Source organism: Myzus persicae, unplaced genomic scaffold (genome assembly GCF_001856785.1).
Source record: "Myzus persicae strain clone G006 unplaced genomic scaffold, MPER_G0061.0, whole genome shotgun sequence".
NCBI classification, from domain to species: domain Eukaryota; kingdom Metazoa; phylum Arthropoda; class Insecta; order Hemiptera; family Aphididae; genus Myzus; species Myzus persicae.
In genome coordinates, this window is record NW_019103866.1 from 142,468 (window position 1) to 158,601 (window position 16,134).

The 16,134-nt window shown below is 30.2% G+C and overlaps 1 protein-coding gene across 2 annotated transcripts; it reads right to left on the reverse strand.

Moving 5' to 3' along the window:
• Positions 1-1,019: 1,019 nt before the first annotated feature.
• LOC111035602 (nose resistant to fluoxetine protein 6-like) lies at positions 1,020-14,652 on the reverse strand. 2 transcript variants are annotated; one of them, XM_022317280.1, is made up of 13 exons: positions 14,179-14,646; positions 12,609-12,826; positions 11,327-11,544; positions 10,829-10,914; positions 10,328-10,521; positions 9,447-9,610; positions 9,114-9,282; positions 7,723-7,916; positions 7,429-7,570; positions 5,749-5,938; positions 4,627-4,769; positions 1,560-1,669; positions 1,020-1,470 (listed from the first exon to the last, which is right to left on the reverse strand). In XM_022317280.1, exons 1-13 carry the CDS (start codon positions 14,495-14,497, stop codon positions 1,395-1,397), a joined length of 2,223 nt encoding a protein of 740 aa, XP_022172972.1. In that variant the 5' UTR covers positions 14,498-14,646; the 3' UTR covers positions 1,020-1,394. The 2 variants fall into 2 exon arrangements, with proteins under 2 accessions (XP_022172972.1, XP_022172973.1); XM_022317281.1 differs by lacking the exons at positions 1,020-1,470; positions 1,560-1,669 and having other exon boundaries at positions 4,689-4,769; positions 5,677-5,938; positions 14,179-14,652.
• Positions 14,653-16,134: the final 1,482 nt, after the last annotated feature.

The window sequence follows — 16,134 nt, forward strand, 5'->3', positions numbered from 1 at the left end:
GGTACAATTTTCTGCAACATTTTATAACAAAATGACAAAATTATAATTACAATATAATATATTTTACTATACATTATTTTCATGAGCGATATATCATCACACTTTGCAAACTCAAATTACAACGCTATGGTTTTTAAACTTGCCATTAATATATATATATTAATAGATTACTTGAATGTACATAATATATATATACTTATTATTAAAACTATACAATATTCTAACAAAATGTGCGAACTCTAAGAAACAACCGTCAGTTACTTTCGTATGTAAAAAACTGCATAGATTATCATTTAAAAATATAATACTCTTAATGTTGGTAATATTATGACACACATTCAAAGATATAGGAACTCGTATAAGTAGTGCAACCAGAGGATTTTTCAAGGGCGATTGTACCTACCCACTTCGGGTTTCATATTATGTGGAATGTTATGAAACGTTCTTGATGAAAGTGAATACATAATGGGTAGGCTTTAAAATCATAAAATTACTTGTAGTTCATTTTCACTTTTATTTTATTTATTTATTTAATTATTTGTTTAGTTATGTTACATTAACTACAGTAGTTAAGACATTATATTTTATTATTAAAGCCAAACGCTGAAACGAACTGTAAACACAATTGTTATTATTATATTATTATTATTACCTTTATCTACTATTAAAATTAGGTGGGTACCACTATATCACATAAGTTTTTTTATGTTTTTTATTCATATAGTTGTACAAATGTGTCAATATTTGTATTTAAAAGTTGTTAAATAATATATTATTGTATCTGCGCAATAACTATGTAAGACCAGTATGTAATTGACCTTAATTATTTTGTATAAATGTGTTATGTATGGCTATAAGGGCTTACTTGTCAAAAACGAAACTTGGTCTTCATGACAAAAAAAAAACGTTTTAATAATATTAGGTACACATGTACAAAACGTATTTATTTCGTAGGGAATAATGTGAATTTAATTAAATTTATTGCATACAACTAAAAAAAAAATATTTTATTACCACTACTTGTGCATACTCTATACAAAAAAATAATTTTTTTTAGTACCTATATAGTAGTATATTTAATAGATTACATAATATTGTGAATTTCGAGGTCAAATGGCAAATTTCCAGGAATTTACATAATGTATTATAACCCGGCTTGTTGCCCAAGCAGGAACCACTGCTCCGTTGCTATATATATTAATATACACCGGTCGCCGACCCAGGAAGTATTACATATTATCACTGTCTGAAGTTTAAAAGAGTAGTCTTTATGTGTGGCATCAAAACTGTCAGATAGGTTTAATTGAATTCTGTTACATAAGGCGTGCCTCTAAGATCACGGAAGCGACAAAAATTCATAGTTTAAAAACGACAGTAATTTATTCTTGTTCACATTATAAACGCGAATCAATCGGTATATTTTCAGTTTTGGAATCACTTCGTTTGGCACAGTCTTTATTATTTTCAGCACTGAAATAAATCAATACCGTTTATTGAAAATTCGGTTTCACGTTTATACAGTTAGTAATTTGACACGAGTATCGCATTAACTCACTCACCTGCCAAAAAATATGGTTTTTATCATTATATTAAATGGCGCTTCGACGGCGAGGTACAACGCGAGACCCGCGAGATACGTTCTAAATGTACCGATGATCCAACCATCGATCTAAATAAAAAGAATAAAAAACATGTGTTAGTGTATAATATTCTCAAGTGTATAATAAGCATAATATAGTATTTTTTGACTGGGCCGAGAAATAAAATCGAATTCAGTGCTATTTCAAATAATAAATCTTCTTTTAAAACTGTATAGTTGTGTTCTTACGCTTCGATATAGTTGCAACTTACACACTTTACGACTTTTACAGCACACCACCATTTACGATCGTTTTCAATAAGTTTCTCATACAAATATTCAAAATATCGATCAATAATAATATTATTAGTTGACATGAAAATAATACATGATTGCTTAGGATAGTTATTCAAATCCAGGGCTGCCCTTGAGAGTAGACTAGAAGAGCCAGCCCTCGAGTTTGAAAAAATTAAATTGTAAAATAATTTTCAAAAATTATACCATCTTGTAGCCTTTAAGTATAATAAATGAATAATGAAGGAGTTAGTTCGAAATAAAATACCTTTATAACTAATATGGAATAAATAACTCTCACATACAGCAACTCATATGCATTTTTTTGTGGTAATTAAAAGACTTATTTTACAATACAGTACTTATTTGATTTTTCCGAAAGATAGAAATTGCATTTGAATCAATTAACATGAAGAGTAAAAACAAAAGGTGTATTTTAAAAACACACAATATTAGATATAGATTAATATTACAGAAATGTTTGTTAGGCAGCCTAACAAGTGGCCGTTTCTTATAGGCTTCTCAATTATTTTCGTACTAGACATTGCAATTATTTTTACACTAGGCTTAGTAAGTCCTCCATACAGGCCCTGTATGGATGTAGGTAACGATTATAGTAAGATTATCACTATATATTTACAGACAATTTTTGGAAAACGTATTTATAACAGTTATACAAAATTCTTAAAGTTACTTGTTGTCATCTCCAGATTTAATTATTATTGATAGCGTAAATAATTGAGTACAAAAGCATTTCGATCATAATCCCCGTACCTGCATAGGTATTGCTGTGTTTAAGATAGGTCGTAAATAAACGTTGAGAGAATTTGAAGATAACTGCAGTTTACGACAATACTGTCCAAATCGAAATACGAATTTTAAGTCGACCGACGAAATCGTCGACGATGATTATCCTAAATCTTAATACTTAGTATGCCACTATTTTACATTAATTTTGTATTTCTTATCTTTAAGTAATTCATTAGAATAATATGTTATATTCCTTCGAGGTAATAAAAAGGAAGTAAATATCCGTAAAAAACCATTCTTTCTGTTACTTGAGTTTTTATTTACAAGCAACAACAACGTTTTATTTAACTTGTCCTATGTAGGAACAATAATAATACTGTGTTTTTAAAAGTAAAAATAAAATCAACATTGTGAAAACATTAAGTATGTTAAAACAGCTCATTAATTAATTAATAAAAAAAGAAGTTCAAAAAAATGTAATGATAGTCATTTTTGCCTCGATGGCCCTACTCAACGAGCTGCAAGATGATTAAAATAATATAATATACTAAATCTTACCACCGCGGCAATCTGCAGTTTTATTCTAATCACAAAAAGCTTTCTGGTCGAAAAAAGTACTTGTAAAAAAGTCTCCGCTTACCTACTAACAAATATCCATTGTTTCATAAAAAATAAAAAGGTGCGGAACTCGCCTGACGGGTGTACGTTGCGTTGCATTCCTAATTACCTTCTTGTTATGAAAAATATGCGGACAACGATGTACCATAATCGGCATCGTGTTTGTTGGATCGATTTAATGAATACATATTATACAATGGTTATTGCAGTTGATATTGTATGTCATAGTAATTATATGTAGGGCAATTATATATATTTAGCATAATATGATTTTGAATATTTTTAGTGTTTGGTAAAAAAAAAAGTAAGCTAGATTATGGGTACCAAAGTCCAAAATGAGTTTCATGGTGTACCAACGACATTTTATTCTGCATATTTTGGAGTAAGGAATTAAGACAGTTTTTAAAGCATATTATTTTAGAATTTTTTAATGTACCTTATACTCTTTTAAGTATATAACTTAAAAATTGGTAAGACACAAAATAACTGCTCAGGTATTACACATTTTCAATTCCATAAAACAAGGAGGACAATTACCAAAAATTGATTTTCTCGTTTCAAGTATATAAAAATATTTAAAAAAAGCACTGAATCATACTGATTTATCTTCAAGCGAGGCACCTGTCATTAATTACATATGTTATTCTGTTGCCTATACCTACATTAATGTAGATTAGTGTTATTGTTGCGAACATATCAAACTCTTCAAAATGGGTTATACAATTAATTAAGACATCGTTTCATAAACAAGTTCAAATATTCATTTTCAGTATCAATTTGAAGTAAATATAATTTTTATTCGATCGAAATTTCAAACTATGGATTTTAAGGTACTTCTTTTACAACTTTAGAAAGCCACATTATTTTACTAAAAGATTTAATTCAAACATTCTAAACTATACGAAGCAAAATCAATGATGAAAGTATATTTACTAATATCATTGTAATAAATTATAATGCTAATAAAATGATAAAAACATATTTATGATGTAAATAATTAACTATGAGAAATGTTTCAATTATACTTCAACGTTTTCTAAAATGTGGATCTACTTATTCAAATATTTGATTAAATAAGTCCTTGAGTAAAATAAGGTCATTAGCTTTAGGTAATACAATAATATTATGTACAATGGTGTCGATCGATTCAACTTGTTCGGGTTTCGCGTTTAAAATATATATAACATACTTATTGTATTTATAAATCCCAATGTCCTATCTTCAAACGGCTAACAATATCATCAATATCTATTAATTATATTTTTCAATAGCATGAGTACTGGGTATTGGTATATAATTTAAAACCAGCTCAGTAACAGGTATTAAGTTCTGTGGTTGTAACTATTTGTTTTTTTTAAACTTTAAGCTGAATGCAGATTACTTACCCATCCTTCTATAGTGGGAGAAATTGACGCGGATTGTCTATTTTCCATTATCATCATTACCTGGATATTCACCAGATATACTGCGTAAGACAATCTACCCAAGGGCGTCATAAGCCTGTTATTGAACACCTTTTCAATTGGACCTGCAAAACAACAATACCAAGTATTTAGTGTAGTTTAAAATAACCTTCGTATGAACATTATTATTATTATTATTTTTTTTTTTTGTAATGGACATTTTTGAAAGCTGTTTCGTATCATCACTTTGTTTAAATTATACTTTTATACTATGTATTCGTCAGTCACCAAAATCGTTGGTTTGCCGTGGCTGAGTGGCTTCCGGTGTTGTTAAATATTATAACCTCTGGAGACAGAATCAAAGAAGCCCAGGTAAACATTGTCAGAAAACACGAATGCACAAATAAATCAATGATATCTTTGATGATGAAAATCTCTGCTAGAGCTCAGTTGATATCTAGAAACCCATCATGAGTAAAAATAAAGACACTATTGAATTCCGATTTTAGAGCACCGACTGGTGTAATTAGTAGAAAAACGTGACTCTGAGAAATAGTGAACTTATCTCTAATTCCAGGATTCCGTTAGCAGGTTTTTTCTTCTACGCCAGGATTGGGTAACTCTTAACAGGTTAAGAACAGGTTGGTATATGAGGACATGATGGCGTCTGAAGGACAGCAGAATCAGCAAACAATCGAACACATTATCAACGATTGCCCGATAAGGAAATTCTAAGGAAGCATGGACCTACCAGAGAGATCCATAGATTGGATAACCAAATGAGAAATTAAATTGTGGTGACTTATTCCATTTTGTTTTATTATATATTATGTTTACTATATTTTATGAGTTATATGACTTGTTATACGTATTTATATTTGTATTAACATTTATTTTTATTTGTTTTGTATTGATGATGTGTTTTTAATGTTTGCAATATTTAATAGCCATACAATAAATAAATACATGAAACAAATAAATAAATCACAACCAAGACACGTTGACCTTTGCGCATTATAAAATTATACCAACCTTATGTTGAACGCACTGACAAACTGCGTCTATGCGGAAGTACAATGCGAATTAATACTGAAGTACACCTACCATAACCCGATGTAAAGTTACAAATCGTGATCCAAAATAGTATAACCGTCCACGTGCAATGTTTAAGAACGGCATACGTAGCTTGTTCAATGACATTGTAGGGTCTGTGTCTCACATAAAACACCGAACCGTATAATTGGACCAAAATGCACACGGTAGTTATGATAAATGTCCAAACGTAAACAACGCGCTAAAACAAAAATGCGTAAATCGATATAATAATATGTTCACGTGCCCCACAGCATGTGCATCAAAACGACTGTAATCAATCAATGATTAGAGTATGATATTATATTATAATTATTATAATCTTCGATTTAAAATTCATTGATCGATTTCAACAAATATACCATTTATTGATTTTATTCACAACTATAATATATATAATATATATTATATACCAAATGATTATTTTACTAAATATATTTTACAATAATTAATAAAAATTAAGTCTAGTGTAGTTTCACTAGTTATAAGTTGTATTTATTCATAGCGGTAAATATAACATCACTATAATGCACACAACATAAATAATCTAAAATCTTCGGTATTGACAAATTAATTAAATGTATATTTATCGTTGTAAACTTCTAAATTATTGTTGTAATCATTATAATCTTTAACTTTCAGAGTCATAATATTATGTTTGACGATTACTGCTAGTCTCGTTGTCTCGAAAGATTGTATTCTTATAAGTAAAAAGATGAAAATAAATCATACGTTGATTAAAGATGGGAAAATACAAGGTATCAGTTAATTTTTTCTTTTACTTTACACCAAATTAAAATTTAAAATGTCTAAAATGATCTCTAATTTTAATCCCAAATTATGATTACCTAAGTCTCAAAGAGATAAAAAAAAATATGATATTTTGTGAAATGTACGTTTATTAATTTTTTCTTTATTTTTTATTCCGTTAGTTTTAGGATTAACGGAGTTTGATGATTTTGGAGGGAAAAAGGTACAAAACAAAATGTATAAAAGTCTTATTTTCAACATTGAAACCTTAGCATGTCAAACGTTAAAAGTGTACCTAAACATTACAAAGAAAAAAAAATGTATTATTTCTAAATAATGTATATATATATATACATATTTATTTCCCAATTAGCAACTAATTATAACATGTTGGAAGTGTGTAACTCGATTACAGACATAATAATTTGTACTGGAAAAAATTGGTCATTCCATACTTTCAATGCTAGTGTAAATAGTAAACAGTGTACCTATAGTACATACCGTGTACTTACTTATATCATTAATTCACTGACTTGTGTTACAACTTATAAAATTGAAAATAGATCAACACATGATATTAAAGATTGTCGATAGTGAGTAAACAAAAATCCCATTAATAAAATAATGATGTGAGTGCTGGATAAGAAAATTTATGATTATGAGGTCTATACTATGCAGTTGACAAATAGATATATTACTAATTATATATTCTGGGGATAATAACAAAATGTTCTTAAACAGGTACCCTCTTAGTACCCTCCTAATCCTTCATTGATTAGCCCAAAAACAATGTTTATAGATATGAGCATATAATTTAACTGGCTCGTGAATTTTTTTTGAACTTTGATTACAATATTAATTTGGCACTTGGCCCAAAAAATGTTCGCAACACAAAGGGTGATAAGTAACTTTCCGCTCCTACTTTATTTCATAAAATATTACTTTTGATGGTCTGATTCCCTTTTTCTTCAATTCTTCGACTATACTGCCTGCCAGCAGTCCAGCGTAAAAAGGAATGCCTCTCATGTAGAAAGGCCTGTAAAAGTTCCGGAACTCATAGGAAGAGCTTGGGTTTTCCAGAAACCTATACGAATATCAATACGGTAATATTATTATTTATTGACGACAGCGGGTTTAAACGTCTGTATGATTGATTTTGAACAATAATAATTTTTCAAAATAACCGATCGTTTATGTAGGTACGTTTCATATAATATTATATTTTCTGTTACTCACGGTATCAACACTCTGACTATACCGTATGATCGAGTGACGTAAGTCGAAATAAATGGTATGGCTAACGATATGCACAGACATATGATTACAGCGCCCAAGCCGATTTTTCGGTACTTCGCACAAACGCTAATGAGTATGGTGCCAATGACGATGAACTGTAGCAAACAAGAAATGTACCATCCGACTATGAGACACTGAAAGATAAAAAAAAATAAAAAATAACTTCAGGTGTTGAGACTCATCTGCCAGTACAGTTTCTATGGATGAAGCTGAAATGTATTTTTTTTTTAAATTAGTAATAGTATATAATAATACGTTAAAAGTAAATGTTAGTTTATTTTTACCACACGCCATGAATATAATACTCGTTTGAAGAATCTCAGTAGTTTAAATGTTTTAAAATTCAACAAACAATTTGGAAAAATGAATACAATATTCATCGATGTGGAAAATTAAACATTGTTTTAAACAAATTTAAAAATAAGAAAATGTTAATTGATTATACTAACAATTTAAGTTTTCATAATATTTAATCCCTACATACCTAGTGTAATGTTCAATGTATTAATTAACAATATTAATCGTTATATAAATTTATATTACTTTTATAATGTTATATATTTTAGAAAAGTTTGTAATACATAATTGTGTAATATAATCTCAGTAAAATACTGAATTAAAATAACTCACCTATTCCAAACACAAGCTATCCTTATTTAAGGGGTATCAAGTAATTTTTTTTTTATTATGTGTATAATTACCGTAAAATATTATTTGATGATGAAATAAATTAAATTAAAGACCTCTTCTACAAATTGCTTTGATATAGTAATTATGTAGATTCAAATTTCTTCTAATAACATTTTGTTAAAATTTCCTTCATCAAACCCATTTAAAATCCTCCCCTTGACATTCACCTAACAAAATATTTAGTTTTCTTATTGGTGTAAGTAATAATTGTATGCATTTCATGACAGATCTCTGCACGATTTGTAAATTCAGAGACAGTACCAACAATTATAATATAGGACCATAATCTGACTGAGCTAACAGGCAACATTTTTTTTTAAACAGCACCAGAACGGTGATTAATTATTATGTTTAATTATAATTTGTAACCGGGTTCAAAATAGGCTCTAGGATTAAGGAATAACGTTCTGAATTGAAAAAAAAGTTGGGACAGATTTTGGATAGTGCAAATCTAACTAAATTTTAACCTTTAACTCGTCTATGCCCTGGTGTCTGTTCATGTGTCGGTGGACAAACAAGATCAAATTATGATCCGGAAGTGCGCCAATAATGGACTGGGGAGTGCAGAGTTCTGCAGCACCGCACTGCATGATATTATAATATTTCTAATAATATCTTATGCTAGGTATGATACCGCTTACCTGGTCGTCGACTTCTATGAAGTTACTGATTGCCAACACATTTGCCCACCAGTAGTTTTTACATTTCTGGGCCTCAGGCCACATTTTAGACGCCCAAAATGGGCCGTTGTACATATACGGTATGAAATACGTCGTCAATAGCATCATCGCTACATAGGCTGGTAGAACCCTGAGAAATATAATAAATAATAAAATTGAGCAAGGAATAAAAGCCGTAGGTCATGACGATGTCATCGCTAACCGTCTTATGAAACGACTACACTTCAGTAATGACGTATTCTACTTTTTATCATGATTAAATTATCATTATTATATTAATATTATTTGTTTTACCTCAAGTACTTGTAAAATATTATCATCGGTATTTGGATCCAACCGGTTCCATGTTTAATGAGCTGTGGCTTGATCAAAACGTACATGAGATAACCAGTCATGTAGAAAAAAAGGTCCACTATATTCATGCTCGTCAGTAAAATGTCTGGTCCTATTTTGTAGACCTATGCCGTGACATGGCAGAAAATAATTTAATTTTTAAGTCTGGATGAAACCTCGGGTATATATTATTATTACCATTGATGTTATATGTTATATAATTGTATATCATTTAATTTAATTTCAACCGCAAAATGTTTGTCGAGACTTTTGGGGCGTTGTACAAACAGTTTAATAATGAAGTGAAATAAAGTAGGTACATGCTGCTGGTACGTCTACTAAAATAGATTTCGATTTAGTAACAAGAGGATGTCAGCGCAATGCTTGTTCTTTCTCTATATAGTCCACCCACAAGTATCATAGACAAAACGTATTCAATCAAATGTTTTTTTTACGTTTTTGCGTTATCGTAGATTGTAAGACTTAGAGTAAAATAACTTATTAAAAAAATGATTGAAAATAATATTTTTGAAGGTATGTCATATTGATTTGTCTAAATATTACCTAAAAACAGTCTAATATCCATTTCAATTTACAACATTATTTATTATTTTTTTTTTTAAAGTTAATTAATAATTATTTTACTCTGAGATTACTCAAAAATCACAACAACAAAAATGTTCAAGTAAACTCGTTTGATTTATATTGCGTGGGTCTGACAGAAAAAACAAATATTGAGCTGACATCCTCTTCAAATGTACGATACTCGGCGTTGCTACCTACCACCACCTGCACCTATAAGAAGTCTATCAAGCATTTTGGAACACAACACTGCAAATTACCATCTCATTGTTCATCGCGTACAATATGGGACTCGTTGAATGGAATATGAATTTATGGCAGAATAGTACCAACACTGTCGTCACTGCTTTGAAACCATTAAAAACATTCAGGTCGTTGTTTTTGTCGTGTTTGATTAAGTTCCTGCCGTTATGAATAATCGAGAACCAAAATACGTACTTTGGTAAGATATCATCTGAAAAGACACGAAAACGACGTAAAATATCACAAAACTTTAAAAGCAAGGCTGGGCGTGAGTCAAAAAGTAAACGTTAGGATAATATATTTACTTAATTAACTTAGCTTTTTGCATTTAATTTGTATTAACTTAATCTTAAAAAATAGTTCTCATTGAATATTCAGACAAATACAAATAAATACCTACATATTGTGCGTTTTTCATAGAAACAGTATGGTTTTATATTCATATTATAATAAATATATAAAAAAAACCGCAAACAATTTACAATAAAATAAATAATATCAGATTTATAATTACTCACTTGTTTTTTGATTCTTTATAGTCAGCACTATAATGTGGATTAATGTAGACATGCAACAGATTATCAGCGACAAGTACATTAAGACACTGAAAAAAGATTTTTATGAGGTTTATTAACTGTCTTCGTATTGGCAAATTTAATAAAATCATAAAAATAAGACTAGGTATGTCCTTTAAAAAAAATGGATATTTCGCAAAAAAAGAAAATATGTCGAGCATTAAACACATTTTTTTAATCTTATCTATTGACTTTCTTTTTAGACGATTCTTTAAAATTCTAGGCGATGAGTGGATGTACAAAAATTCATACACTGACATCAGATTAATTGTATTATAATTCAATGATGATAAATATAGTAATTGTTTGACTCCACGTTCTCCATAGTAAATTTAGGTAAAAAATTACAATAGGTACACAATTTAAAATTAAATTGAAATCGTTCGCAAGTTTTCACGTTACTTAATATGTATTTTAGTAGTACTATAACCTACAACAGACCTGGTGACATGATATCCGGTATCGTACGGGTACATATTCTTGTCCGTGGAACACAGCATGGGGTCGACTTTGACTTTGGGTTGTACACGGTGAGGCAAAAATACGATGTCGAGCTCTTTCTGTAACGATGTTTCAAGATCCGCAGCGGTACAAGAATCGGGTATGCATATGCCTATTTTCACTTCATTTCTCCGGTATCGGTCTTCGTAGTCAATGAACTATAATTATGTTATGAAAAACGTATCTTGGTCAGCTATCGCTGTAATTTATAGCGAACGTGTAACGAATTGTAACCATATCATGTGTTGTCCCCATCTTACGAATTTTCGTTCATCAGTTCCCGTTAGTTTTGATATTAGAGTTAATTGTTTTATCATACAATTTAAAGGTAACGTTATTAACTAGGACCAAATGTAGCCCTTTTATTGATATTGTTATTTTTAAGGAAGTTATGAATTTATGATCATTGTAAAATATACAGTTTCAATAAGGTCATAACTTACTCTAAAATAATATTAATAAAAGGCTAAGTGGAGTAATAGATAATAATCTTAACTTTAAATTTTATAAAAGTTCAGTTCACCATAATACCGAAGCTAACAGCACACTATTGAAGCTGAGAAAATGTTGTATGTCGACATGTCGTACGAGTGTAAGACGAAGACAACACAAGAGGGTGTGACGTCCTCTTAACGATTATTATTATACCAAGTTATGACTTATGATGACATATTAATTATTGTACACAGTGATCAAATGGTAGGATGGGATGGGGTGAATACCCCTCCCCGCCGAGTGACTTGAGCGTACTATATTAAATCTTATTTCATTTGGTTCGGTATTGGGTACATTTTAATTAGCCCTCCTCCTTGATTAATCTTTGAATCTGCACACTGATTACATAGCTATATAATATTGAACAATTGTAAAAAAAAACACAATATCTTCTTTTTTTTTTTGTTGACATTCACCAAAAGGTTATTACATGGCGGTTAGGGGTAAGATGTCAGTCGAAAACTTAGTATGTAATAAGAGATGATCATAAACTTATACTTACAACAGGGGTTTGTAAATATTGTACAAGTTTTGAGACACCATAACAAAAATAAAAACCAAGTACCCATATGCTTTCGGATAGTCATCGGAAAGAGAATGATAACAATTTGTTTGCATATTTTGAGTCATAGTAGTAAATTCGCCAACCCCCCTCCCCCCCCACTTTGAATTTTTATAAGTGCTCGTGCGTGTAGTTATATATTATTGACTCGCGGTTTCGGTTTACCCCAAGTATCTCGTACCAAGCGTGATCATAACTTTCCATTTCATCCTTTTTTTGCAAGTCTACCGGTTTCGTACCGTCGGCCGTCTTGAGCTTTGTGCTTGTCATGCAGTACTGTCCTTGAACAGGCAGATGAACGTCAATACATTCACTGTATACGCCCATTTGATGCGTTCTACCCGAAAGTATGCCGTTAGGATATCGACTCCAAGAATCGTACACTAAAAAAAAGCATAGTAAACCAGTAACCCCATTTCGAAAAATAAGTCGCATCATTTATTATTTTAACGTTTAAATGGACACAGTATTCTGTTTCGGCAAAGACTAATGATATTTCTCGTTTTTATGTTTGACCTCTTAGGCAAATTGCAGGCATCGAATAAATCAAAAATGTATATGAAGCATAATACCTAGATAATAACTTAATAAGAAAACAATGTCTGCAAGATTCAGGTGTAAAACATGATTTAGATCGGATGAACTCAGATATCACTTATAGCGTATAAGTTATCAAGATTTCGTTAAAATAAATTATATTGCATTATATTTTTTAATTTTAAGGAATAACTTGGAAAATCTTTTCATGAAATTACCAACTTGAAGATAGATCGACCAATTTATTTAGTTCTTTCTAAAAAAAATGTTTTGAGGTTTTCTTTCTTACACACTGCAGTATAATTAATACTAAGTACCTATAGCTAAACAGTTCATTGACGATCATCGCATTATGTAACTACTTAATAATATGTTGCAGTGACAACATATTATTAATCTTATTACGTAAATCACTATTATATTTTTAAATATCCACTAACCACTGTTACCATGATAAACAAGTACGTACCATAATTCACTAAAATATACACCTTGACCATGGTACGCCAATGTTGTGTTGTTATGTTGCCCTATTTTACCTAAGTTAATAGTTTTACAAGTGTAAGCTATTATGTTGATAAAATAATAAATTTAAAAAAAACCCTGTCTTTTTGGAGTAATAGCACTAATAGTGAAAATATTACCTAAGTACTCTACCTATAATACAATTTATCAATTCGTATAACAAGGAATTGCCAAGGTTTAAAAACAGAAATTTACTGTGGTGGAAAATTATGATACGTATATGTTATAGAAGGCTATAGGACATAAATATTATACACTGAATGTCGGTAAACAGGTAAATGATAAAAAATGTAAAGAGAACATAATTTTACACATTCAAGTGTATAAGTGAATAAAATAATCAATAATTATATTTTTTGCTAAATAACTTAAAAATATTGTGCTTAGTAAGAGTTATGAAAAAAACAATTAAAAACCAAAATATCTATAATTTGTTATGAGTTGTAGTTTAACGATTAGCATCACTAATGTTTGGGGATCCGTAAACTTTTTTTCGCAACATTGTGACTCTGAACAAAACAGTTTGAGAACTACTGGCTATGACTATGCATTGCAGCTTAGCCGTTTTTAAAAAGAACTTTTTATGCACAAATGTATTATTATTTCAAGTCCCGAGTCCCTAGCCCGCCCTTTTATGATGTTATATGATATTATATAGATTTGGGTAACTTACTTTTCACTGCCCAGTACGAGTTGTTTTTCAAATGACCGACGTACATTCGAGTCTGCTTTTGACAGGCCGACGAACCGACGCCGTTCTGTACCCTAAAGTTCGTCAACGCTCGATAAAACAAGTCGGCCACCCATTGGTCGGGCAAACGGTCCGCGGTATGCACCAGAACTCCGTCGCCGCTGTCGAGTCGTGGGGCTGAAGACGATATATTGTCGTCCTCGTCGATATGAGAGACATTTCGACGATCATCCGAAATCGTGTGGTTCGCGAGAACTATGGACAGACAGACGAAAGCCAAAACCGCCAACGTCCGTAGCATTTTGCTCGAGATTTCTGAATGGTTCACGAGCCGACGCTGTTTCGCAATAATAATATCATAATAAATTAATACTATGTTGCATAATTACAATTTCCCATTCCAAAAGTCGTTTGAGCACAAAGCACGTACTATAGCTACCTATTAATAAGAGGATGTCGGCGCAATATTTGTTTTCTCCATCAGAATCACGAGCAGCATAGATAAAACGCTTTCAACTAAAATCGTTTTTTTATGATTTTCGAGTAACCTTATAGAGTAAATTCATCAGGGCATATAACAAAAACTGTAGAGGATAATGTTTATGAGAATATGACATATCAGTTTTATATTTTATTACCATTTCACTGAGTTAAAACTATTCAACTTTCAAAAAAAAAAAAATTATAAATTGAAATGATGTTTAAATAGTTTTGATACAATATTTAGACGAACCGAAACGTCATTTCCCCAAATCATTATTCCCTATCGATTTTGTAATGGATAGTTTTCAACGAGACTATTCAAAAACATAAAAAAAATATTTTATGTAAATTGCGTTTTGTCTATGCTGCGCTTGAGCCCGAGAGAGAAAACAAACAATGCGCTGACATCTTCTTAATTTATTATATATAAGAAATCATCAGATTGCGCTCAAAATATCAGGTATACAATATTATCAATCAACCACTTTAGTTTGCAAAATAATTTACTATGCGATTATTGTACATTGGTAGGTACCTACATATTATTGTAATTTCCCTAGGCATTACCCAAAATTATATACTCAGTTGTATATAACATTCATATTTATAAGAAATATTTTTACGCTCCATAGTATTTTGTTTTTAGAAACATACGTCGACGTACTACACAAGTAGGTAAGTATGTGGGAAACACTAAAAAATATATGTAAGTACTCATGTTTTCTCAATCTGCGGCAATTTATTATTAATGAAATTCGTGTAAACTGAAAAATATGCTCAAAATTCAATTTTAAATGTTTTTCATTAAGTATAAAATTGTATATAATAAATATTTTAATTCAATCACGGTTTAATCAAATATGAAGTATTAGTTCATTTTAACGTGAGTATAAAAATAATAATTCCTAGGTAAATTTCTTAAATAATTTTTCGTTTTGCCATGTGTGCCAAAAACAGAATTATAGTAGAGAAAACATTTTTCAATTGAATAACTTTTGTTCCACTTGATGGATTATCTCCCTGTGGCGATATTTCAGAATTTTGCGCTGAATGAAAAAATACCATTGGTAACCATATAAAATGTTTCACATCAATAAAACCCTCATTCAAAATAGTGAGGTTAGGGTAGGTCTCAGATTAAAAATTATGACATTTTAACGCGATAAGTCGTTTCTTCTTTTAATACCTACGACCGAGTAAGAACATACACAATGCAAAAAATAATATTAATATTTGTTTCAATAAATAACATGTCTAACTTGGGGGAAATTAAATTTAAAAAATTACAACTTTTATTGTTATAAATGTTTAAAACTATTAAAATGATTTATGTAAATGTAAGCGTCAATCCGTTTCAATAACATTTTTGTAAAAAAATTGAGAGCATCTATATCATAGTAATGATATTGAAATTGATTGACACTTATTAGAGCATCTATATCACAGTCACGTACT

Excerpts from the sequence above, each read along its gene's own strand:
- LOC111035602 (XM_022317280.1), bottom strand. The coding sequence starts at position 14,497 with ATGCTACGGACGTTGGCGGTTTTGGCTTTCGTCTGTCTGTCCATAGTT. Across the intron at positions 10,915-11,326 it reads ACCGGATATCATGTCACCAG|TGTCTTAATGTACTTGTCGC; the intron begins GTCTGTTGTAGG and ends ATCTTTTTTCAG. Across the intron at positions 4,770-5,748 it reads TAACTTTACATCGGGTTATG|GTCCAATTGAAAAGGTGTTC; the intron begins GTAGGTGTACTT and ends GTTGTTTTGCAG.